Raw genomic sequence first — 27267 nt, 5'->3', positions numbered from 1 at the left:
GTAGTACAGATCCGTTCTTTTTCTATTTGCTTGATTGGCAGATCCACTGCTTTGCTTGCATTTTTTGTTTCATCCAGTCTTTTTTTAAAACTTTATTCTTTTTATTTATCATGCTTTTGCTGTGCATGGGCCTTTCCTGTGTCTTTTCATTCCCCCAAAGATTTGCTTTTTTTTTTGTTCTTTTTATATGCCTGCATTAATTCATCTTACTATTCAGAAGTTTTCAGGTCATATAATACATTAACTCCATTTACGGGATTGGTGCATTTGTTGGTCCTCTCTCCATCTTTTCTCCCCTTTTTATATTTTTCAAACCTTACTAAAATGCCTGCTTATCTTTTAGCCTTCAGCCTGCTGATGAGTACACATCAGAAATGTCAGAACCTGTCTTTTCACTTTTCAGATGCTGACTGGTTCTGTACGTCCAGCATTTTCTGTTTTTATTTTAAATTTCCAGCTTTTCCTTTTTATTTGATAACTACTTTTCCTTTAGATAATTTCAAAGAAAAAGATTGGATTTTGGTCAGATTAATACTGGCAGCATGGTCTAACTGCTTTTAATCAAGGCCAAATCTCAGTAAAGGTGACGTACACAATGATATTCAACATTCAATTTGGATAATTTAATGGACAAAATGATTATAGTTTAAGGCTCTCATTTTTCTAATTGTTTAATAGGAGGCAACAGCATTGATGATAATTGTGAAAAATATTCATTTCCTGGTATTCTGTGTAATATATGAATAACACTTGCAGTGCAAGTGTAAATTGAAACAACAGTTTGATTTGCTGAAAAGGTATTTCCAGAATTGACCCTAAAACTGCTAATATTGAGTGATACAGGATCCTCCCACTAAAATGAGGGACAGGCTTGCAACAACAGGAAATTCCTCTCACCAATTACAGCAAACACATCTGATTGAATAAGCAGTAACCAAAAATAAAGTGGTTTGGGTTAATTTGCAATTTATGTTGCCAGCATTTTTTTCAAAATCACTTTGATACAAACAGGCACTTATGTATGGATGTAGGTACGTATGTTTAAAAAAAAAATCTACTGGTAAATATTTTCTACATGCTATAACTTTACTCAAAGGATTCCATATACTAGACTATCAGTAGAACACAAAAGTAAAGTTGAGAAATGTGATCAATCATTAATTGGTACTCGGGATAATCTATTGTAATACAATCATTACTTACAGATACTGTAGAACTGGGTGTATTGGTACCATATCCAGAAGAAGGCAGGGAGGCCAGGGACCATCGGCGTCCATCAGTTCTGGAGATTGGGAGGGAGAAAATATTGAATGGTGTCAACAAGGTAGGCATCATAAGCTATTTTGAAGTTGCATACAATCTTTAAAAAGGTGCAAATATTCTTCACGTGGCGCTTTTGGTGCACTGCACTGGAACTCCAGTGCGCTCTCTCATCTCGTGAATTCCCAATTACAGCCATCCCATCAGTGGGTCTCATAAAGCAGAGATCAGGTACAATTCCAGGGGATGGATAACAAAAGTCATAGTCATCCCTCATAACAACCAGATCAAGAGCATCAGGACCTTGTCTGATCTTTCAGCCATGTTTTAATGCCCGAGGTTCAGGAGGCCAAAAATAGAGGAGGTGGAAGCAAAATTGGAACAAACTAAAAATCTTATTCTTTAACCTGGAGATAGCCTCAGTTCTAAAAAAAACAATTAGAGTTACAGAAACTTAGAAGTAACAGGATCAATGTCAACATCCCCCCAAAAAATGTAACTTCTAACATGTAGATTTCTGACTATAAAAATGAAACTGGAATATTATAGAGCTGTAAAATGTTAAGTTTTACTTTGATACACTTATATCCTTCGTAGAACAAACTATATGTCAGGGGTGTTCCAAATTTAAGTGTATGTCACCTAAAATCTTTCAGTTTCTCCACACAGGGAGTAAGGGGAAAAAATGATAACTAAGGGATTTCTAGGTATGTATACACTAATGATTGCCCTTAAGGAATTTAAAGTCTTTTATAGGTTTCGGTGAAGGCTAATCTCAAGAATCAAGATGTGGAGATGCCGGTGATGGACTGGGGTTGACAATTGTAAACAATTTTACAACACCAAGTTATAGTCCAGCAATTTTATTTTAAATTCACAAGCTTTCGGAAAATCTCCGAAAGCTTGTGAATTTAAAATAAAATAACTCAAGAATCAAGTGATAGGCAGTTGACTGAACCTCTCATATCACTTTCTTAATAGAACCACCAAAGTACCATCTTAGTCCTTTTCTTTCTGTTCTGATCGTAAACTTGAATCTTTTCTTCAGTGTCACTGTTGGCTGGAGTTTTTGTATGTGCTATATTAAACATTTTGCTGCACTACATGCAGAGCAAGTGATGACGGGCCTTTTGAACTATACTGACAGGACACAAAGTTGTGGTTCTTCAGATTTTGGATGCTGCTCATAAAACACAGCTTCAGACTTCCAGTCAGTGTATTTCTGTGATTAAAGATCTAGATTAAATGTATATATTGATGACTTAGGATGAAATATCAGAATAGTCGTAGTAAACAACTTCAGTGTTGTTGGGTTTCCTATCAGACATTTACATTATCAATAGATTCTTATAGGAAAACAGACCCAGGATTATGAATTACTTTGGTCAACAATAACATTCACTTTTGAACCTTGTTCAGGTTGTTTACAATCCATAATATATAAAATGGACAGGTTCCTATGCTTTCCAAGTGACTTTCACTGGATTATTAAATCACGACTACTAAATATGTGAGTAAGGATTTAAGAGTTCCTTTAATTGCAAGAAAAAACAGCTCCAAATCAATTCACAAGCTTGAAGGGAGGCTATTGGTAATATCACAATATTATTTTATACACAGATTTGATTAACCTGCAGATGGCTGCACACAAAGAGCTGAGCGGAAAGAATTGTGAGGTTTCCTAGATTTGCATGGCATCACAGCATAAGAGGTGGGTATGGGTTCTGCCTGGTTTGTTTATGTTACTCAATACTGTGTTGCCATCTGTTCAAAGGCACTGATTTACAAAAGACCTGCTCTTTGAAGAACAACAGAGCTACACATGCTGTTACTAGTACTAAAATCTCAGCTAGATGTAACCATAAGGAGTGGAACAAAGATAAAATAGCTTTATGTTAATGCTAGAAGAAATGTTAGAATTACAGTCATATGCACCTATGGAGAAATTAGATATTATAGGTATCTCTGAAACATGGTTCTAATTTGAAACTGGGCCCAACAGTGGCACTGGGTGTGGGCTCGATTGGTCGTTGAGGTCGAAGGTCAGCCATGATCTTAATGAATGGCGGAGCAGGCTTGAGGGGCCGTATGGCCTCTTCCTGCTCCTATTTCTTATGTTCTTATGTTAATGAGAGAAATGATATTGATCTGCAGGGTAGAGCTGAGGCAGTTCGGATCAAGCTATTGGCCCAAAATTGATCGCCTGTAATATGCCTCCAAAGGCCAATCAGGACAAGGGGCAACAGAATTAGGTAGTATTTATTATTGGGAGTTTTAATTTTCCACATATCCAGTGGTCCAATAGTGATTTACCTTGTACTGTGAGAAGGGCTGAAATATTTCTAGATGTTATAAATGATTGTTTTTGTATACAGTATGTCAGAGAAGATAAGAGGGAAAATCATGTACTAGATCTAATTCTTAGCAGTGACCTTGAGATGGTATTCGACCGCCATGTGGGAGAACAGCTGGGCAACAGTGACCATAACATCATTGCATTTAACTTGATCAACTAAGCTAATGCTGCTGAAAATGTAATGCTAGTACTAGGTTATAAGAGGGTTTAGGTTACAAAAATGACAAAGGACTTCAGCAAGGTTGACTGGGGGATCCAACTAGATGGATTGCAGCATGGATGAAAAATGGAGTAATTCAAAAACCACTCATGCATAAAGAAGTCATGTATGTTTCTCAGGTCAATAGGGCATCTGGTAAAACATAGGAATAGGAGCAGGCCATTCAGCCCCTCGAGCCTGTTCCGCCATTCAATTAGATCATTGCTGATATGTACCTCAACTCCATTCACCCGCCTTTGATCAATATCCATTGATACCCTGACCCAACAACAATCTTTTAATCTCAGCCTTGAAAATTTCAATTGATCCAGCACCCACAGGTTTTTGGGGGAGCAAGTTCTAGATTTCCACTACCCTTTTTGTGAAAAAGTGTTTCCTGATTTCACTCCTAAATGGCCCAGCTCTAATTTTAAGATTGTGTCCCTTTGTTCTGGATTCCCCCACCAGAGGAAATAGTTTCTCTGTGTCTAGCCTACCGAATCCCCTTATGTTTAAATACCTCCTTTAGATCACCCCTCAACCTTCTAAACTCACAGGAATACAAGCCTAGTTTACACAACTGTCCCCATAATTTAATCCTTTAAGCCCTGGTATCATTCTGGTGAATCTGCACTGTACCCCTTCATAGGCCAATGTATCTTTCCTAAGGTTCCATGCCCAAAACTGAACGCAGTACTCCAGATGAGGTCTGACCAAGGTTCTGGACAACTGAAGCATCACTTCCTAACTTTTAAATTCCAACTCCCTTGAGATAAAGGCCAACATTCCATTACCTTTTTGATTACTTTTTGTACCAAAATGGCTAAATGGTGATATCTGAAGACATATCAAACTAAAATGGAAATTAACAGAATAGGGATAGGTATTGACTTCAGGTGAGAAAACATCAGATTGTCCAAAAGAGCAATAGAAAAGAGGATAGTGAATAGTGGCAGTGATAGCAAGGATTTTATAAGGCAATTGAGGGATTCAGTAGGGTAGATTTGGATGGAGTTCCAAGATATAGCTGAGGTTTTAAAAGGTTACTTTGCATCAATCACCACTGCTGATGATGCTGAGTTGCCAGTGTAGTTAACTAAAGGTGATGCTAAAATTGAAAGTGTGGAAGTGGATGCAGAAATAGTCCTCACGAAAATTGGGGCTTTTATAGCAGATCAGGTTGATGGTATTCGCCCAAGGGTGCAAAAAGAAATAGGGGCTATATTATGTGAATCACCGAATCATATTAGCAGCTCAATGAGGTCTGAGATTGTTCCAGATGGACAAATTATTTGGGGTAGATAGGCAGGAGAGAACTAGGGGCATCAGTACAAGTTATGAAAGCATCGTTAGGTTAAATACTTGTTTTCAGAGAATCGTCAACCTCTGGAATAAGTTGCCAGTATGTGCGGATTCACTACAGGCCTTCAAAACAGAGCTGGATGAGTTCCTGCAAGTGGAAGGCATCTCAAGATGTAGGTGGGTTAACTGGAGCCAGTGGTATCAGTCATCGCAGAGATAGGGAGAGGCACTAATTGCCTTTGGGGTTAAGAGAGAAATCTCTCAGAATTTTTTCATAAATTGGTCAAAGGTTTTTTCTGTGTTTTTTTTGCTTCTCCCAGGAGATTGCACAATTGGTGGGGAGGACAAGGGGGTGGGTTAATGGTGCATGTAATATTGCACCATGGTGGGTCGGGACAGGCTTGATGCACCTGTTGGTCTTTTCCTGTTCTTTTTCATCGGTTCATACATTGCATTCAGTTGGAGCCCATTTCTGTACCACAGTCACTAGGATATGGGGTATAATGAGAGAGCATCTCTATTATACTCCTTTCCTCGAAGAGTTTCTCTCTCTCCAAAATGTTGTCTTCAGTTACATCAGATTTATATAATCCACTGACTTATAGTGAGTCGCTAGACCAGCAGCCCAACTTGAAGTCAGTCTCATGTGAAGGGTGCCCAATCAGTGTACACATTTCATAGAATCATAGAAAGGTGATGGCACGGAAGGAGGCCATTCAGCCCATCAAGTCCGCGCCAACTCTATGCAAGAGCAATCCAGCTAGTCCCACTCCCCAGCCCTTTCCCCATAGCCCTGCAAATTTTTTCCTTTCAAGTACCTATCCAGTTCCCTTTTGAAGGCTATGATTGAACCTGCCTCCACCTCAGGCAGTGCATTCCAGATCCTAACCACTCACTGTGTAAAAAAGTTTTTCCTCATGTCACCTATGGTTCTTTTGCCAATCACTTTAAATCTATGTCCTCAGGTTTTTGACCCTTCTGCCAATCGGAACAGTTTCTCTCTATCTACTCTGTCTGGACCCTTCCCGATTTTGAATACCTCTATCAAATCTCCTTGCAATCTTTTCTATTCTAAGGAGAACAACCCCAGCTTCTCCAGTCTATCCACGTAACTAAAGTCCCTCATCCCTGGAATCATTCTAGTAAATCTCTTTTGCGCCCTAAGACCTTCACATCATTCCTGAAGTGTGATACCCAGAACTGGACACATTGCTCCAGTTGTGGCCGAACCAGTGTTTTATAAAGGTTCATGATGACTTCCATACTTTTGTACTCTATGCCTCTATTAATAAAGCCCAGGATCCTGTATGCTTTTTTAGCCATTTTCTCAACCTGCCCTACCACCTTCAATGATTTGTGCACATATACCCCCAGATCTCTCTGTTCCTGTACCCCTTTTAGAGTTGTGCCCTCTTTATTGTTGCCTCAATTATGTAACTGATTGCTTTATTTTTCTGGGGAAGAGTTTTGTCTGTCTAAGCAATATTCTAGATTTAGTCTGGGTGTGAACCACAACTGTGACTAAGAGGTGTAAAGAGAGGACCATTTTTACAATCAGTGTTTATGAGTGTCAGTCTACTAGGAAGAATCCATGGTAAGTAGTGCTGATCTCGAAAGTGGGTGCTGTCATCGGCTGGGAACAAGCAAAACAGAGTAGGGTGGCAACTGAATCAATGCAGGACTTCACCAGATTAGAATGCAAAAATAAAAAATACATTCAGAACTAGATTTGAACAACCTGGTAAAGTTGAGAACCTAATAGAGGTTAAAGCTTTGACTCTCTAATTATATACAACTCCGCAAAGAGAGAACATGTTAAATACAACAAAATAACAAGAGGACTGGACTGCTAAAATTAATGATTAATAATTTTTCCTGGTGTCATAAGAAAAGTGAATAATATCTCTGAAAAGAGGAACAAAAGAACTGTGGTACATTTCCTGAACATGACCTCTGTAGAGCAGGGATGGATGGAGCGAATGTCACAAGAATGTCGTAGCCCCCTCTGAAAAAAAATACTGATTCTGTGGTTTTGCTATTTGGATGGAAGCCTTTTAATTTAATGGTACAGATTACGCAATGACTGACATTTTCTCTTCAATTGAGAATTACTTAAAGCCAAGGGTAAGTCACAAAACACCTCAATAATAAAATTTGTAAAAGAAATAATTTTACAAAAGCATAACGAGGAGAGTAAATGATAGAACCTTATTTCATAAAACAGAAATACACAGGGGAGTTAGTCAATGGGGGTTGATGCTTTTGTAACAAAAAATATCAGAACACTGAACACACACAATGAAAGCTGCATTAAATCTGCACAGGAAGGGCAAAAGGAGCTTGGCATTCATTAATACAAATTCAGCTGCAGATGACAGTCGCTTCAATAGAGTGGATTCTTCAGGAAACCACATTTCCTACCAGGTGCAGCTTTAGTTACTTCTGCTTCTGTAAGCATTTTTCTCAATGAGTCAATGTGCAAACTGCAGTATGCGCACCATTCTGTACACATGAGACAATTAAGTGAAACATTTTGCTCAAGCACTTTATTGCATTTTCATGCAAGAAAAGCACATGCACAAACATCCAAAGTACAGCTCCAGAACATGCAATAAATATGACAGCAACACCTATTTGTGTGTTACCTATCAGCTCTGTGACCATGGCTGCATTGAAGAAATAAAAATACATTAATGACTAGCAAAACAATGCAATACAAAATAATATACATTCAAATTACTTGATGAGTCAATCTTAACTGGTGACATATGCAAAGCACACCATTTTAGCGTCTGCATTTAACACTAGCATAGGGTATGCAACAGTGTGGAACAAACCATGATTTTTGTTTTTTTTAAAAAGCTCACAACTATTTTGCAAGTGTACAAATGGTACTTCTGTCATTCATTTTTAATAAAGCTCAATTTTTTCCATTTCTGAATAGCTACATAAATTATTGGCCACATTGAAAAATTAACAATTGCACACCAGATCACTTTTCACATGGACTGCCTGTTTTTAAAATGCTAAATGCTTTATGATATTTAAAAACATGAAGCTGCTTGAAAGTGTCTTCTCAAATAACACAGCAGAAATGAAGAGGCTGATGGCATTAACAGTTTACTAGTTAAATGATGGTTTACAGATCTAAATTGAAAGGCTGCATCCAATATACGACCAATGAACTTCCTAGTTTTTGCTCCTTTTACATTAGATCTGGTGTCTATCACTATTCCCCAACTGACCAGGTGAACAGGGCTGTCAAATACTGCTCCATATCCAGCCACTGGATAATAAAGCTCTAAATTGTATTTGACCTGTGGCCCGCATAACTAGACAGTGCTTCATGCTTTCACACTGTGTCCAAAATGGGAACAGGGAAGGGATTATTTAAACTAGAGAAGTAAATGAAAAATGATTATAGAGCATTGCAACCTTCACTTTCAATTTTTTAAACATTTAACAAATAAAGCAAGACCAATAAACAGGATAATAATACTTCACCAACACACGAAGCAGAGAGATTTGTAGACTGGTGTGACTGCAGCACGGACATTATGGTGGCAGTACAAAGTAAATAATGCTTCAGCAGGTTTTTTTTGCGGAATATCACCAAAGTTTTTGAAGGTCGGGTTCTAATAATTGGCATTTTGGACCAAACTGCAGCAAGGTTCACTAATAAAGCATCTTTAATGTAGTAAACATTCCAAAGTGTTTCACAGATGCTAAAACAAACGTTGAGCGGTATTAGGGGAAGTAGGAGATGTGACATGGTTAAAGATGTAGGTTTTGTGGAGGCTTTTGAAGGTGGGGAGAGAGGTGGAAAGGCAGAGCGATTTGGGGAATGCCAGAAAGCAGGGTCAAGACAGCTAAAAGCTCTGCTACTAAAGCCAAAAGAGAGGGGGATGCAGAGGAGGCCACAGTCAGAAGATGTGCACTGGCACATTGGCAATTACAGAAATAAGGTGGGGCAAAATTTGGAGGAAGTTACAAATTCATATGCTGGGAAACAGGGACAAGGTGGTAAGACAGCAGAACTTGAGCGTTTTGGTCAAGTTGAAGTTTATGTAAGATGGAGCTTGGAAGGCCAGTGAGGCGAGGATTGGATAAATTGTGCCCAGAGATGACAAAAGTGTGGATAAGAGCTTCAGCAGCTTCAAGCGAGATAAAAGTGACGGTGATGTGGAGGCGGAAATAGACCATCTCTGTGAGGGGGAGGGATAGGATATGGGGTTTGAAGCTAAACACAGAGATAAACAAAACACCAAATTTGTGCACCACTGGTTCAGCCTGACCATGCAGCCATGGAAGGCATGGAATTGAGGGCAAGGATGCAGAGTTTTACAACCGTGGCGCAAATTCTGGTTCTCTTTTTAAATTTAAGTGAAATCTGAAAGGTACCACAAGAATCCCTTTTCTACTTGTTGGTTACATGAAAGACAGATAACCATGTAATGTACAATGACAAGCATGTATGAATTATACCTGAAAATCAAAGTAAACCAATATGTTCAATTAAAAAAAAATCTTTCAAGCCTACAGCTACGGTACTCTGAAAACACCTGGACCCCGATATTAGAGTGGAGGCGGGATGACAGCGGGCGGCGGTGATTGGGCGGGTTACCCACGAGCCCTATGAAAAAAGTCCATTTCGCATGAAATCGCGAGTCAACTGGAGCCACTTAACGTGGCTTCCGGGTTTGTCGTCTGAAAGCTGTGCAGCGGGCGGACTGTCAGCTGGAGAAGCTCTATTTAATGGGGCAGTCCTCCAATGGCTTCTCCTGGAGCAAACACCCACACACCACAATGGAGCAGCACAGGGGCAAGGCTGCTCCAAGATTCAACAATGCCTCACTCCAGGTGCGACTGGATGGAGTGAGGAGGAGGAGGGATATGTTTTACCAGTGGATGCGAGGAAGTGGCCGGCCTCTGCCACCAAGAAGGCCTGGCTCGAGGTGGCAGAGGAGGTCACCAGCAGCAGCATCATTCCCATACCTGGATCCAGTGCAGGAAGCACTTCAATGACCTAACTAGGTCAGTCAAAGTGAGTACACTTACTCATTCTCCTACATTCCGTCTTCCACATCACCGCCCCCACCCCCACCCCCTAAACTCATTCTGCACTGCCAACACTATTCTATCACATCACTCTCCACACCCACTTAAGGCTCATCCTCAACTTACCTGCACTTCCTCACCTCCCCATCAGTCACCCCACCACGACCACTCAACCCAATCCTCATACAATGTCATGGCTCTGTCTCATACTCACCCTCTGATGCATCTCCTTCATGGTCAGCAGCACACAAACCAATGCATTCATCGGTTGGCCACGTCACTATCACTCACTCACGCATTTGTACTTTCTCCCCTTATAGGAGAAGGGAGCTCAGAATGCATGGGAGAGGGTGAGGACCGGAGTGGGGGTCGCAACAAATTATCATCCTCACAGACGTGGAGCAGAAGGTGCCAGAGCTCAGCCGAACCCTCGAGTGCCTGTCCGTCGGGGACACAGAGACTGGCACCCGACAAACGTCTGATGAATAACTTTGTAACATTCAGCACACACAATATGAATTGATGTTAACATGCCTTGCCATCTTCAGCACCTCAGTATGCTCATCGCAACATGACACATCTGTGATCATGCTAAATATTGCCTTCTGTTCTTTTACAGGGACTTCAGCGACCGCTGTGACGGCAGAGGGCGATTCCACAGAGGACCTGCTGGCCTCTGAGGGTGCACCGTCACATCTGAGTGAGCCATCCACCAGCGCAGATACTCACACCTTGGTGGGTCCTAGTCCTCAGTTAGTTGGGTTGGCACCTGGTGAGCTACCACACACGTGAGCACGAGCAGCTGCGGAGAGCCCGCGTCAGTAGGAGCACTCCTCTCCAGGCTCTGCTCAGCTGGATGCAGATGCTGAATCCTGGGGGCCATCCTTTAAAAGGAGAATGATCGAGGGACAGCAGCACATTTGCAAGGTGCTGGAATAGGTGCCACGCGCACTCTCCACAATAGCGCAGAGGATGGAGGAGTCCAACTCCTGCATGAGTGGAATGGTGGCACAGGTATGGGAGGGAATCTCTGAGATAGTGTCACAGGGACATGACGGAATGTCTGCGATGAAGAGAAAGCTAGCCTCAATTGAGCTTCAAGCACGACTCACAAATGAGTCCATTCAGGCCCTGACAACAGCCGTTCGGACTCACAGTGAACAGCATTCTGCCGCCTTAAACAGGCAGGCAGGTACACTAGCACAGGCCTTACAAGGCTTCACACGTGTCCCCCAAACTGTTGTCCAGCAGAGTGGTAGGAGTAATGTGGGCCTGGCCCAGGAGAGGGATGATGGCGATAGGGGACATAGAAGTGGGGACACCACTCAAAGCACTCCCACATCTCACCCGTTGCCCCCCTCTCAACCAGTACCCGCAATGCTGCCTCGTCTCCAGGTGGCCGAGTCTGACCCTGCACAGGTGCAGGTGGAGCAGTCTTTGGAGGGGCCCTCATGGGCACCAACACCCAGAGGGTGTAGGCCCAAAGCATCTAAGGGGTCAGGGCATGAAGAGCAGCCTGCCACTACCTCTGCTGCAGCCACAGGGGATGCACCATTTAGAAGTAGTCGGAAGAGAAAGGCGACGATTTTGTAAGCACGAAGTGTATGCACAAGGGTGTTTGACGGTTGGTCATGTTTTTTATTTATATTAAGCTTTTTGTTAAACTCACATTAAATATTATTGTCACTACTACTGCCACGTCTTAGCCATTTTTGACTGGCTTTTGTAATAGGGCCCTTTCATGAGGTTCACCATGAACGGCAACACTTGATGCCACCCCTTGGGTCACTCTACAGTGTGTATATGTGTAGTTGCAGGACTGTTTTATGCAGGGAGGGGTGGGTGGGCTGGTGTGGGCGCTGCTCTATCCAGGTGGTGTGAGGACTGGACTCTTCACACTTTCTGATGTTAGGAGAACCGTTCACATATTAGTGACTCCCTGGCCTCACGAGCAGCCAGAAGAGCTGTTGCTCTGCCCATGGATTCCTCCTCCTCCTCCTCCTCCTCAATGTGGATGGGGCCTCCTTAAGTGGCATCCCTCTTTGTTATTGCCCTCTGTGCTGTTGTGCAGGTGCCTGTGGCGCAGCATGATGTTGTGGAGCTTCAAGTGGCGGAGGTGGATGTCGTGCCTGGCGAGGCTGGTGATGTTGCTCATCCTCAGATGTAGTGGTGAATGTGGCCATGGTGCCCCCCCACACAATCCTGACGGTGTGAGTTTGAGGGGGTCCGCAAAGTAGTTAAATATGTTTGAACAGCAGAATTTTGAGTGGAAAGTAAGAATTTTCAGTGCAAACAGAAAGATCTTGCAGCCAAAACTTTGTCTGAAAGAAGAGTGCTCTGCTGCAATAAGTGACCTTTTCTCCCCATCTGTCAAATAAGCATTTGAATGTCTCACTGGCTTCTGGCTGAAGCACGTCTGTTGCAACATGGAGTGTTTCCCACAGCACGGGAAACACGCTGAGGATGCTTCAAAATCGCACCCGTCAAAATGTAGAGAAAATTAATTAGTTTAACGACTTAAACTATCTTAACAACTGTGTAAAGTATCATCCCACCGGCTTTAATTGCCGGTGGGACTTGTGCATTTGGGAGGCGCACGTGCACCCAGACGCGTCAATGGGGAACCCAGAAGTCTGTGGGTTGGAGCCGGGCAATTTCCAGGAAATTCGAGCCCCTGATCTTGTCTAAATTTGGAAGCTAAGCAGAGTAAAGCCTGGATGGGAGGCCACCTGGGGTGCAGTGGAAAGAAAAAAATGTTTCCATTGACACAAAGCACTTACAGCATCTCATCTGAAGGACAGCCCCTCCAACATTGCAGCATTCTCTTATTACTGCACTGGAGTCTTTGGAGCCTAGAATATGGCTCAAATCCTGACGTGTGACTTAAATTCAAATCATTCTGATTCAGGAGTGAGTGCGCTACCAACTCAGCTAAGATAACACGAGCCACTTTTTATCTGTGAGCCTAGGCAGCAAGTGTCTGCATGTTATTCAACTGTGAAGGACACCACAGCCAAGGCCAATAATGTTCTCAACCAGCACCCAGCAAGCGCACTTTCCACAAGAAGTTTTTCAGATGAGACATTAAACTGATGCCCCGTCTGCCCTAATAGGTGGGCATCAAAGATCCCATGGCACTATTTTGAAGAAATGCAGGGGAGCTGTGCCTGTGCCTTGGCCAACGTTTATCCCTCAACCAACATCACGAATACAGATTATCTGGTCATTATCACATTGCGGTTTGTGGGACCTTGCCGTACGCAAATTGGCTGCCATGTTTCTTATATTACAACAGTGACTACACTTCAGAAGTATTTCATTGGCTGTAAAGTGCTTTGAGACATCCTGAGGTCACAAAAGGTGCTACATAAATGAATGTCTTTTTTTTATTGGATACTGATCAGGAATCCTGGTTTATTTCCCTATGTAGCTCAGAAGCATGGAGGGCAACTGTGATGCCTAACTGCTGCCCAGCTGAGATCAGCTATTTCAGCACTAGCTAAGCATTGAACCTGGGAACTTTTGGTCTGTATGACCTAGAGTTACACCAGATAATGCCTTCAACCAGTAGGCATCAGGGAGCAATGATTAGTATTCTTGTAAAGAACAAAATAGTTGCATTACAAAGAATTTTGCCTAACGTGAATGTTTCTTCTGTCACCACTAGGTGCTGTATGAAGTCAGTGTGTCCAAACCCCTGCTCCACTTTTAAATGCCTGTCGAGCAGCTCCAGATTAAAGAAAACCTGCCGGCAGAAACAGCTGATCTGCCAGTGGGGAATAAAAACAACAGACAGGCATTCCTGGCAGCTTTCACAACGGCAGCACTGTGGGCTGACACACACATCCTGCTTCCAACAGTACTGCTGTTCCCCCCTCCAGTCGGGTCCTGCCTTAGGAATCCATAATATCACAGGTCCCAACTAGAGGGGAAAGCAGTGCCTGTAGGAGCAGAAGGTGCATGCGAGCCCGCTGTGCACCAAGTGTGAGAGCCAGCAGCTCTAGCTGTCGGATTCTTATTTCTGTTGCCTTTCAGAAGGATCAGCTGTTTCTGCTGGCAGACTTTTCAGAGAGGAATGTTTCCCATTCATAGTGCTCGCACTCATATATGGCTCTGAGCTGAGAACAGGAGATCAGTTTGCCATCACGGCTTGCCTGGAACACCGTGCAGTAATCCAAAGTGACCCCTTATAAAGATCTCGAGAACGTCAGCACCCCCTATAATAAGTCAGCATCAAGAGTCACAAACTAATCGGCCTCAAAGAATATGGTAGTGTCTCCGAATCTCTCAGTCAAGTGGCCACTATTGCTGCTGCCGCCTCGAACCCACCTGTAAACCAGAGTACCTGTCCACAGATGCAGAGACAAGCAGGAGAGTTAAAAACAGAACAGAAAGAATGACAAGTGAAAAGATGTAGAGGAGCCAAGAGACTCACTTCCCCCAAAAGGCTGTGGATGCTCAAACAATTGGAGCTTTCAAGACTGAGACAGATAGATTTTTGTTAGGTAAGGGTATCAAGGGATATGCAGCAAAGGCGGGAAAATGGAGTCAAGGGACAAATCAGCCATGATCTAATTGAATGGTGGAGCAGGCCCGAGGGGCTGAATGGCCTACTGTTCCTAATGTTATTAATGTTCCTAGAGCAATGCCATATATTGAAAGAACACTGCAGCTGCCATGCATCATAGGGCTGGACATCCAGTGCAGCCTGAAACCTCCTCACAGGTTGCCTGCAATCTGTCCTATGGAGATGGTGCTCCAGAATGGCTGAACGGTGGGAGTAGCTACCCTCGGTGTCAAGGCAGCATTGGACTAAGAACAGCACCATAAAGCTCCAGCAAAATTGAGATTAATTAGGTCAAAGGGAAAACCCTCCAGTAACTGGAGTCACATCAGACACAAAGCAAGATGGTAATGGTTGCTGGAGGCCAAATACAGCAGCCCCAGGATATCACTGCAGAATTTCCTCAGGGCAGTGTCCTCAGCCCAAACATCATCAGATGCTTCATCAATGACCTTCCCCCCATCATGTGAGGAATGGGGCTGTTTGTTGGCAATTATACAACATTCAGCTCCATTCACAATGAAGCAGCCTCATCCACCCTACAGCAGGACTTGTAGGACATCCAGTGTAACATTCACGCCACATCAGTAGCAGATCAGCATCATCTCCAGCAAGGAAAGGCCCAACCACCTTCCCAGTTACGTGGGTAGATTGGAGAAGCTGGGGTTGTTCTCCTTAGAGCAGAGAAGGTTGAGAGGAGATTTGATAGAGATATTCAAAATCATGAAGGGTTTAGATAAAGTAAATAAAGAGAACCTGTTCCCATTGGCGGAAGGGTCAAGAACTAGAGGACACAGATTTAAGGTGATTGGCAAAAGAACCAAAGGCGACATGAGGAAAAGCAAGTTGTAATGATCTGGAATGCGCTGCCTGAAAGGGTGGTGGAAGCAGATTCAATCGTGGCTTCAAAAAGGAATTTGATAAATACTTGAAGGGAAAAAATTTGCAGGGCTATGGGGAAAGAGACTAACTGGATTGCTCTTACTAAGAGCCAGTATGGGCATGGTGGGCCGAATGGCCTCCTTCTGTGCTGTAACCATTCTATGATTCTATTTTATGTTTCCTACATTTTTGTAACAAAATAGGCCAGTATGATTCTGCCCATACTGTTCTTAATCTTTTCAAAATTGAGAAATCTAGGTGAAGGAGGTAACAAGGAGGGTTGATGAGGGTAGTGCATTTGGTGTAGTCTACATGGATTCTAGCAAGGCTTTTGACAAGGTCCCACATGGTAGACTGGTCAAAAAAGTACAAGCCCAAGGGATCCAAGGGAAAGTGGCAAGTTGGATCCAAAATTGGCTCAGTGGCAGGAAGCAAAGAGTAATGGTCGAAGGGTGTTTTTGTGAATGGAAGGCTGTTTCCAGTGGGGTTCCGCAGGGCTCAGTACTGGTTCCCTTGCTTTTTGTGATATATATTAATGATTTGGACTTAAATGTAGGGGGCATGATTAAGAAGTTTGCAGATAATACAAAAATTGGCCGTGTGGTTGATGGTGAGGAGGAAAGCTGTAGACTGCAGGAAAGTATCAATGGACTGGTCAGGTGGGTAGAAAAGTGGCAAATGAAATTCAATTCAGAGAAGTGTGAGGTAATGCTTTTGGGGAGGGCAAACAAGGCAAGGGAGTACACAATAAATGGGAGGATACTGAAAGGTATAGAGGAAGTGAGGGACCTTGGAGTGCACGTCCACAGATCCCTGAAGGTAGCAGGACAGGTAGATAAGGTGGTTCAGAAGGCATATGGAATACTTTCCTTTATTAGCCGAGGCATAGAACATAAGAGCAGGGAGGTTATGCTGGAACTGTATAAAACACTGGTTAGGCCACACAGCTTGAGTACTGTGTACCGTTCTGGTCACCACATTACAGGAAGGATGTAATTGCACTAGAGAGGGTACAGAGGAGATTTGCGAGGATGTTGCCAGGACTGGAGAATTTTAGCTATGAGGAAAGATTGGATAGGCTGGGGTTGTTCCCTTTGGAACAGAGGAGGTTGAGGGGTGATTTAATTGAGGTGTACAAAATTATGAGGGGCCGAGATAGAGTGGATAGGAAGGACCTATTTCCCTCAGCAGAGGGGTCAATAACGAGAGGCATAGATTTAAAGTGATTGGTAGAAGGATTGGAGGGGAGTTGAGGAAAATTTTTTTCAGCCAGGAGGGTGGTAGGGGTCTGGAGTGCACTGCCTGAAAGGGTGGCAGAGACAGAAACCCTCAACTCATTTAAAAAGTACTTAAGATGTGCACCTGAAGTGCTGTGACCTACAAGCCTATGGACCAAGTGCTGGAAAGTGTATTTCGGATAGGTGGCTCATTTTCAGCTGGCACGAACACAATGGGCCGAATGGCCTCCTTCTGTGCCGTAAATTTTCTATGATTCAATGAAGGGTTGAGACCTATGGTGCAGGAGAGCATCAAAGCTTAAAAAAGTAACGGCTCCGGACCTCATTACAGCCTTCGTCCAAACATGGACAAAAGAGCTGAATTCCAGAGGTGAGGGGAGAGTGACTGCCCTTGACATCAAGGCGGCATTTGACCAAGTGCGACACCAAGGAGCCCTAGTAAAATTGAAGTCCACGGGAATCAGGGGGAAAAACTCTCCAGAGGCTGGATTCATACCGAGCACAAAGGAAGATGGCAGTGGTTGTTGGAGGCTCATTATCTCAGCCCCAGGACATTACTGCAGGAGAGCCCGCAAGCAGCAAGACCTGGACAACATCCAGGCTTGGGCTAATAAGTGGCAAGTAACATTCGCACCAGACAAGTGCCAGGCAATGACCATCTCCAACAAAAGAGAATCTAACCACCTCTCCTTGACGTTCAATGGCATTACCATTGCCAAATCCCCCACCAACATCCTGGGGGGTCACTTAACTGGACCAGCCACATAAATACTGTGGCTACAAAAGCAGGTCAGAGGCTGGGTATTCTGAAGCAAGTAACTCACCTCCTGACTCCCCAAAGCCTTTCCACCATCTACAAGGCACAAGTCAGGGGTGTGATGGAATACTCTCCACCTGCCTGGATGAGTGCAGTTCCAACAACACTCAAGAAGCTCGACACCATCCAGGACAAAGTAGTTGGCTTGACTGGCACCCTATCCACCACCCTAAACATTTATTCCCTTCACCACCAGCACACCGTGGCCGTAGTGTGTACCATCTACAGGATGCACTGCAGCAACTCGCCAAGGCTTCTTCGACAGCACCTCCCACACCCGCAACCTCTGCCACCTAGAAGGACAAGGGCAACAAGTGCATGGGAACACCACCACCTGTACGTTCCCCCTCCAAGTCAGACACCATCCCGACTTGGAAATATATCGCTGTTCCTTCATCGTCATTGGGTCAAAATCCTGGAACTCCCTACCTAACAGCATTGTGGGAGAACCTTCATCACATGGACTGCAGCGGTTCAAGAAGGCGGCTCACCACCACCTACTCAAGGGCAATTAGGGATGGGCAATAAATGCTGGCCTTGCCAGCGACGCCCAGATCCCATGAACGAATAAAAAAGAAGATTGTAGGAAGAAAGGAAGACTTAAGGAGTCCCACAGTTTTGAGGTGCTGGGGCCAACGCATACATAACAGCATCTTGGCACGATACTGATTTTTTTTCTCTAACTCATTGAAGATGTGCCCTATCTCCCATTTGATGGCCTGGAGTGAATTGCAGGCACAAATGTGGACCCCATCATACCAGTGTTCGACACATCCATAAATGAGTGTCCTAAATCACTACACTGTGCGATCACTGTCATCTAATAAAAGGTGACAAGGAGAGGTTACACTAAATTTTATGATGTTCAACTTAATTTCTGTTCTTTTTTTTTTTAAGAACATTATTTGCACCATTTTTCAAAGACTGGCACATGTTAAAAGCATCAGCCGCTCATGTCTGATTTTGAACAGGTGTATTTTCACAGGCAAATGCAAACGCAAACAAAGATACAGTCTCTTTATATGTCAATTTTCTTGCTAATTCCACATGCAGACTGTGCATATTCCATGCAACACCCAAACCATCTTGCATGCTATTTTTTTAAATAAAAGAACATAAGAATAATGAACCTTACCTTCGTGCTGGTATGAATGAAAAGTGAGCTGCCGCATTGGGAGAAAAATTCCTTGGACTGTCAAGAGGACTGCTACCTGTTGGTAAATTGAGAATACAAAAACTGTGAATCTGTACCCAATTTTAGAAAGTGCATTTTAATGTGAGTATTTATAGCTTTCCAAGTGAGTTTATCCAACGAGTAGTTAAGCCAAATTACAAAGGTTGCAGGTCCGATTTCCAGGCTAGGCAGAGTTAGCTTGCCTCGGCTAAGTCAGCACAAGGGTCTACAATTAGCCTTAGTGCCCCTTAAGTTAGGAAGGGAAAAACCTACTTGGACTCCTGCCTTTGAACACTGTTCCCTCCTGGAAGTGCTCTTTTGTGGATATCAGGTGAAAATTGAATAGCTGTTGACATTCACTGTCCAGGCTCATATATGAATAACGGTCATTTAGGCAAAGGACCAGAGGTTGACAGTCACACCCCAGCAGGCAATCAATGTCTTCAGGAGAGGAGGGGAAGCCAGAAAATTGGCAAGGAAAAACAATACGCATGTTTAAAAAGTATGAATTGGCCAGAGAACTTCAAAATATCTAACATAAGTCAAATATATCCTGGCATGCAGTGAAGCAAAATAAATTCATGATTTATTCATTCATCAAGATGACCATAATTCACGTGGAACGTTGCCATTTAGAAATTTCTGGTTAATCCTTTTTGTGGAGACACATAGGATACATGAAAAGAAGCCATGGAGAATGCTTGATACCCCATTAGTAAGCTGACTTGATCATTCACTTGAGACTTAGTTGCTTGTGAGTTATATCTAGTGGCACTCATGGGACATGAATTACATTACACATCCCCATATCAAGTGTATTGTTTATGTGCAGGTGAGGTAACTTATCAAACATGATAAAGGTGAAAATCTTAATTTTAATGGGAATTGATGTGCAGACAACAGAGTTCCAATGATGCCACTCAAATGTGGTATAAATTTGTTTTTCCACAGCTGACTTGGGCAGATCTATTTATATGCACTATTTTTACTACATTTTATTTTGCTCCCCCTTGTACTGCTGACAATCTTCCCTGGCTGAAACGGCTGGACAATCTGTCAAATAACCAGACGCAGTCTATGCAGTTTCAGATTTAGCCACTAGGTGGTGCTGTAACAGTGCAGGTGGATCACCACACTCAGATTTCATTACCCTTTCAGCCCACCACTTTGCCTCTGCTTGGTGCTGTGCCAAACCACTTAGCCAAGACAGACCTCACTGTGCAGGGGATGCCAAGTACAAATATCAACAAAGCATGTGATTCAGGCTTAGGGACCCACACCATGATAGCCTGCCTTAAAAGGATGTAACACCAGACCCATTGGACTATAGTGAGGACAGGTAATGTTCAGCAGTGAGAATATGTTACAAAGCAGACTGACTGGGTAACTGGAGTCAAGGACAGACTAATGATCAGTCTCACAAGTGAGATACCGATTGCTTCTGACTGATTGTCATAACATATTTATATCTTTTGTTTCAACTATCATTTTTAAAACAAACTTATGTTTATATATCAAATTACAAGGCTTGACACGTGAAACATATCTCCAAAGTTCCCGGATCACACATGGGATATAAGCAGTACTGAGAGTTCAAATGGATAAGTTTTTTTTAAAAAGAAACATAATTTTTCTTGTTTACTTTCAGAAGAAAGGTCTGGTTCTAGAACAAAGCCTCTCTTAAAGACATAATAGTATTTTAAAAAGCAGAAGGTAAAACTTCACTGAAGTGGTAAAAGTAATGGCTCTGTAACTGTCCAGTCACCCGTTTTCACTCAACATACTGCCAATGTCACTCCATTATTTAAGAAGGATGGGAGGGGGAAACCAGGAAATTATAGACCCATTAGTCTGTTGAGGGGAAGTTACTAGAATCTGTTATTAGGGACAGAGTGACTGAACACTTGGACAAATATGAACTGATCGGAGAGCACCATTATGGATTTGTAAAGGGTAAATCATGTCTAACTAACCTAGTTGAATTTTTTGAGGAGGTAACTAACGTGGTAGATAAGGGAGTGTCTATGGATGTTGTCTATATGGACTTCCAAAAGGTATTCAATAAGGTTCCACACAAGAGACTGTCAGCAAAAATGAATCCACGTGGAACTGAAGGCAACCTATTGACATGGGTAGGGAATTGGTTCGGAGGTAGGAGACAGAGTAGGAATAATGAGTATGTACTCAAATTAGCAGGATCTGGCTAGTGGAGTCCCCCAGGGACTCAGCTTTTCACCATATTTGTCGATGACTTGGATGAAGGAATAGAGAGCCGTATATTTAAGTTTGATAATGACATTAAGTTCGGTAGCATAGTAAGTAGTGTAGATGGGAGCAGAAAGTTGCAACGGGACATTGACAGATTAAGTGAGTGAGCAACACTGTGGCAAATGGAGTTCAATGTGGAAAAGTGTGAGGTCATCTACTTTGTACCTAAGAAAGATAGATCAGAGTATTTTCTAAATGTTGAGATGCTAGGAACTGTGGAGGAGCAGAGAGTTTTTGGGGTCCAAGTAGAGAAATCACTAAAAGCTGGTGAGCAGGTACAAAAAAATAATTAAAAAGGCAAATGGAATGATAGCCTTTATCTCAAGAGGGTTGGAATACAAAGGGGTGAAAGTTATACTACAGCTGTACAGAGCTCTGGAGGACTGTGTTCAATTCTGGGCACTGCACCTCAAGAAGGATATATTGGCCTTGGAGGTGGTGCAGAACAGATTCACCAGAATGATAAGGGTGCTAAAAAGGGTTAAATTATGAGGACAGGTTGCATAGACTAACTAGGCTTATATTCCCTTGAATATAGAAGATTAAGGGGTGATATGATTCAAGTGTTAAAGACAATTAAAAGATCTGATAGGGTAGATAGAGAGAAACTATTTCTTCTGTGGAGTCCAGAACAAGGGGACATAACCTTAGAATGAGAGCTAGGCGGTTCAGGGGTGATGTCAGGAAGCATCTTCACACAAAGGGCAGTGGAAATCTGGAACTCTCTCCCAAAAAGCAATTGAGCTTAGGTCAATCGAAAATTTCAAAACTGAGATTGATAGATTTTTGTTAGGCATTAAGGGTTATGGAACTAAGGTGGATAAATGGAGTTGAGATATAGATCAGCCAATGATCTAATTGAATGCTCAAGGGTTGAATGGTCTACTTCTGTTCCTATACACCTGTTATTACCATAACTTCAAAAAGGGAGCTTCTGACTGGATACCATAACTTTGTGTCCCAGCTGTGCTTACTTCCTCAGCTCTGACACAAACATTGGATATAGCTTATAAGAAAGCAGAGGATTCCAACTGCAGGGCAGAAAAACTGACCACTCAATCTTAAAACAAAAAATTACACATTTTAAACCAGCATAATTATTTTTAATTAATGTAAATTCCTATGTTCCATTTTACCAAAGTTGTTACCCAATTTATTTTAAGACAAGTCAACAGCTTCACTAAAATACTGCGCAAACAAATCTGACGTAAATGCATTTTTCAACCCTCCACATCATCCAGCATCTCAAACACAAGACTATCATTCTCTAATGTGAAAATTCTAGCCATAATGCATGGAAACCAAGAAAATGTTTATTGCATTTCTCCTGATTTAGATACAACTAAGTTTCTGCTTTATATTTCTAATATAGGGGTGGAGTAGGAATCATAGTGCTGTCCCCAAAGTAATAAATTGAGAAACTACAGCAATTTAAAAAGTGAAGAACAAGATTAAAATGGCACATACTCCTCAGTCCCCCTCACTACATTATGACATTCTTTTCCTTGACGTGGTTTTATAGCATGCAAGGGCATTCCAGCAAACATTAAGGATTCTTCCATCTAAATAAAGCTTCTGCGAATGTGCACTTTAGCAGCAATCTGCTTTAAATTCTGCCACAAATTTCTTTTTTTTAAGTTAAAAAAAGTTCTCAGAATACCCTTTTTTTGCATAATGTTTAATGCTTACTTAATTTAGAGTTACATCATCCAGAACACCTGTAGGTGTACTGGTGTTATTTACCTCTCTCACAATCCTGGGTTTAGCACTGACTCCAAGACAGGTCGCCCAGTGATGTCATCAGCACTATTTAAAATAATTAAATAGAAAATATCATACTTGTTCATATTTTTTATAATTTAATTTGCCTTCAGTACGACTGGCCTATTTTCTACTGGTGAAGAACAAACTGCCTTATCAAATCTTTTTCAGTAGTATCAACACTGGCAAAGTGAACTCCATGTTTGACTGTGAATGTGACAAACTGTCACCTCTCTCCCTTCCACTGCCGTAGTGGCGTAAACAGCTAGCAAGTTTCCACTCATGATATTCACTCCACACTATTGCAGTTCCCCAACACTTTTGTCTTATGTTAACAGCAAAAAGGAAATTTCCATAAACTGTCTCCTACAAACTGAAATCTTCACTTGTGTATGTGCAGTGTACGGGTTAGCATGCCCCGGTCAACAATTAATCTCTGATCGTGGTTATATTGCTTACTGAAGATCACGTGTGATGCCTACCATTTTCTGCCTTCTCTTCCAAAAATACCACACTGATAGATCAATGTGTTTTGACTAAAACTACTTAGTCAAATATATTTACATGTTTATTGATACAAAGAATGCAAATGATGCAGCAAGCTAATGAATTAACATGATTACACCAAAGCAGTGAAATTAGTATCAGTCCCTAAGGGGTTAAAATATCCTTTGAGAACATTTTTTTTAAAAAACAGAATCTGATAAATGTCAAGCTAAGATGATGAAAATCAGGTTTGTCTCTTGGTAGACTCTCCAGATGCAATATTGTGCATGAACAATGCAACTTTCAGTTCATCTGTGGAGTTCAGATCTCATGGACAATCTAAAGACAATGGAAAAATTCTCCAGTATTTATCTACTCCAGAGGCCTCTGAAGTCAGAGCGGTCAATCATCCACAGTTAGGCACAATAGTAAAAATTATTGCATAGAATACTGATGAGCAGATGCTCAGACATTGTCTGGGTTTCCGATTACTTGCTAATGCTTGGTTATGTACAAATCAATTAGTACCTAGAACAAAACCCACATATCTTAATTTCCAGATCAATCAAATTGGTCGAGTCCCATAGGCAACTCATCTCATTTTGTAAAGAGATAATGGAACGCAACTGCCATTTCATTTCTAGCTCTTTCAAAATTGAACATAAAATGCACTAATGTCCCTATTCTGTCACATACATTACATACATTTTACCCTTCTCTATCAAATTATTAATTTATAATGCTCACCTGGGTATTGCTGCCTAATGTACAACTTGAAATGTTAGACAATACCTTTTGCAAATAACGTGCAAAAGCATATGATATACACCCGAGCTTCACGCACATTTTTCAATGTGAATAATGTGAACTATAAATTCTCATAATTGAATACTTCCCGCTCACCCTGCTACATAAAATGATGCAGCTACTGAATCAGCAAATGCAAAGGTCATGCCACTGTATAATTTTTACTCCAAGTTAACGAAGCATTGAAAAATGTCACCTTGCTTAGTCAGCATGGAGTTTTAAAAAAATACATACATACCAGAGATATCAGGCACTGAGTTAGTTACAAAATTACAGTCTAACTGAGATGTCAATTCACGAGCTAATCTTAAGTGACCTATGATCAGGAAAACTCAAAGACTGAATTATTGTCTTCAACTCATAGCCAGATATTGCTAATTACACAGAATTTTATACTGAATAGCATTATTCATCAGATTGCAGTAAAGTATGCAGTAAATATTGTGGTCGTGGCATGGTGTCTACCAAGCGTAAATGTGATGTAAGGTCTCTTTGGCATCCAGATGGCACGTCAGATGATGGAAGGTTGGAATCAGGTCAGCCCAATGTGGCAGACTTGGTAATTGGACATCTGAACCAGGCATGTCTGCAGTACTCCAGAACACCATTGATGATTGATCAACCAGCTTTATGGGACCTAAAGAAGTACACTCGTCACTAGGGGGCTGGGGTTCTCCTCACTCAGCTCCAAATAACCTTGTTAACTGGTACCTAACTTGTAAAGTGGCCCTGGCTGAGCAAGCATCGAGATATTTATCAGTGGCCTGAGCTGGTAAGCTGTGCAATTTTAGCTGGTTAAACACAAAGTACCCCTGCACAAATTAAGGGTTCCGCGGCCTTGGTTCTTGTCAACCTGCATCGAAGACCTCTGGACTTTGGTAAGTGGTGTGTGTCCCCATCCCATATCAGCCAAACAGAACCTCTAGTTGAGTGGGTTTCTCAGCATCATGGTTTGGAGATTCTTAAGCTTGCTAATGGGATCCATGAATGTCAAACACCCATTAGAAAATACAGTATTAACAAATAAACATGGAGGCAAGTTCAACCAAAATAGCACGAGCTATTGCTTTTTTTGCCCTCATTTCCAGGTTCAATCATCAATCTGTGCTGAGTTACCTCATCTCAGGTCAGCGTCAGTAACACCACAATTGATCCCAGCACCCCTAGATTAGGGAGAGAAAGATTAACCAGGTTTCTCACTCCTTGCTATAGGAGGTCAACTCCGACTGGAAGTACACGTGTGCATTTCAGGTAAAGAGAGGATCGAGTTTGACTGTGATGCCCCCTGGGCTTTAATAGCCTGTAAACATTCATTATCTAGGCTCATACATGAAAAATGGACTCTTCGACAAGATGCTAGAAGGTGACTGGGACCCATGAAGCCATACTCCGACAAGGAGTCAACACCAGAGAGAGGGAGAAAAAATTAATGCTGGTAATCTGGAATGAAAGCTAAAAATGATGGGAAAAAAAACAAATACGTGGCCAGATTTTCATTTGGATGACATTGGTGCAAATAACTAGTCTCACTACATTAAAAACACAAACAAAGCAATAATGTTTGTTCAGCTTCTTCAGATTATCTTGTGCTTAAGCTTGGGATTAAGTGTCACCCATGTAGTGGGACTGGAGCCATGTAGTGGGGCTACAGTCACATGTAGGCCAGACCAGGTACAGGTGGCAGGGTCTCTTCTCCAAAGGACATTAGTGAACCAGTTGGGTTTTTTTTTTAAAATGACAATCTGGCAGCTTTCTTGGTTATGTTATCTGGTGTCAGCCCACATATCAAATTTGATTAATTCATTTTCCCAACTTGCCATGGTGCAATTTGAACCTCAATCTCTGGATTGGGTTGTCTAGTATCAGAACCACAAGGCTACCGTACCCATCCCAGAAAAATATATTAAAAAAAGGAAAATTTGTCAGCTGCTACTGAAATGACCACCACAGTTGTGCCTAACCAGCCACCCAGCCACTGAGCTGCTAAACTGTTAGACCACTAATTCCATAATTAAGAATTTATTTGATTTGTTAGTTTTATGCATGCAGTATGCTGTAGTGGATAGAAAAATGAACATTTCTATCTGCTGTGCACCCCCTCTTGGTGTTTCTTTTCTAGTTTCACAGATACATTCCCTATGTAAATAGGAATACAGTTTAAAATATGGCAAATAATGAGGAGGATTGTAAAAGATTTCAGTAAGACATAGGCAGGTTAGTGAAAATGAGACAGGTGCCAGATGCGAGTTAATGTTGGGAAGTGTGACATAACAGGTTTTGTGATGTAAAACAAGGAATCTAAATATAGACTCAACAGTAAGACACCGAAGAGGGTGGAAGAACAGAGGCCATGGTTTGAAATACATAATTCCCTGAAAGTGAGAGTGCAGGTAGATAAAGCCATAAAAAGGGTCAATAGGATTTTGGGTTTTATAAACAGGGGCATTGAAAACAATAGTCAAGGAGTCATGGTAAATTTATACAAAATATTTGTACGGCCACAGTTTCGGGCATCCCATTATAGAAAGGACATTAAAGTCAGAGTGTAGATTTACCAGGATTATGCCTGTGATGGCAAACTATAGTAATGAGGAGAGACACGAGACAGTAGGACTATTTCAGCTGAGGCAGAGAAGGCTAAGAAGTGATTTAATTAAGGCTTTTAAGATTATGACAGGTTTTAAGAGTCAATAGAGAGATTATTTCCTCTAGTTGGGGAGTCAGTAAGGAGGGTTCATCAATATAAAATTCTCACTTGAGAGTGAGGAGAGCAGTTAGGAGAAATTTCTTCACACCGAGCGTTGTTGGAGCATGGGATGTTTAGTTGAGGCACAGACCATTATATCTTTGAAGAGAAAATTAGATAAATAGATGAAGCAGAGGTTGATACAGGGCAATGGGGAGAGAGCAGGACAGTGCATTCTGGATTGCTTGAGCAAAGAGGCAGCACAGACATGATGGTCTGAATGACCTTCTGTGCTGTAAACTTACATGGTTCTAGGCCTTTGTTTAGGGCTACTTTTCAATTATATGTTTTGTTGAGTTATCAGCTTCTTTGAAACTATGTTAGCTTTTCTGTGCTTTGCAGGTTGGCA

At 42.0% G+C, this 27267-nt stretch overlaps 1 protein-coding gene across 4 annotated transcripts in view; it reads right to left on the bottom strand.

Moving 5' to 3' along the window:
• Positions 1-27267, bottom strand: part of mast2 (microtubule associated serine/threonine kinase 2) — a 464493-nt gene that overhangs the window by 106038 nt on the left and 331188 nt on the right. For all 4 annotated transcript variants that reach the window (XM_067990160.1, XM_067990162.1, XM_067990163.1 and 1 more), the window contains 2 exons: positions 18812-18887; positions 1204-1282 (listed from right to left, as the gene is read on the bottom strand). In XM_067990160.1, coding sequence (XP_067846261.1) covers positions 1204-1282; positions 18812-18887 — 155 coding nt within the window. The remainder of the gene's footprint in view (positions 1-1203; positions 1283-18811; positions 18888-27267) is intronic.

This window comes from Heptranchias perlo, chromosome 9, assembly GCF_035084215.1.
Source record: "Heptranchias perlo isolate sHepPer1 chromosome 9, sHepPer1.hap1, whole genome shotgun sequence".
NCBI lineage: Eukaryota > Metazoa > Chordata > Chondrichthyes > Hexanchiformes > Hexanchidae > Heptranchias > Heptranchias perlo.
Note: the sequence above shows the minus strand (reverse complement) of the source record. Positions and strands in the feature narration are given on the sequence as shown.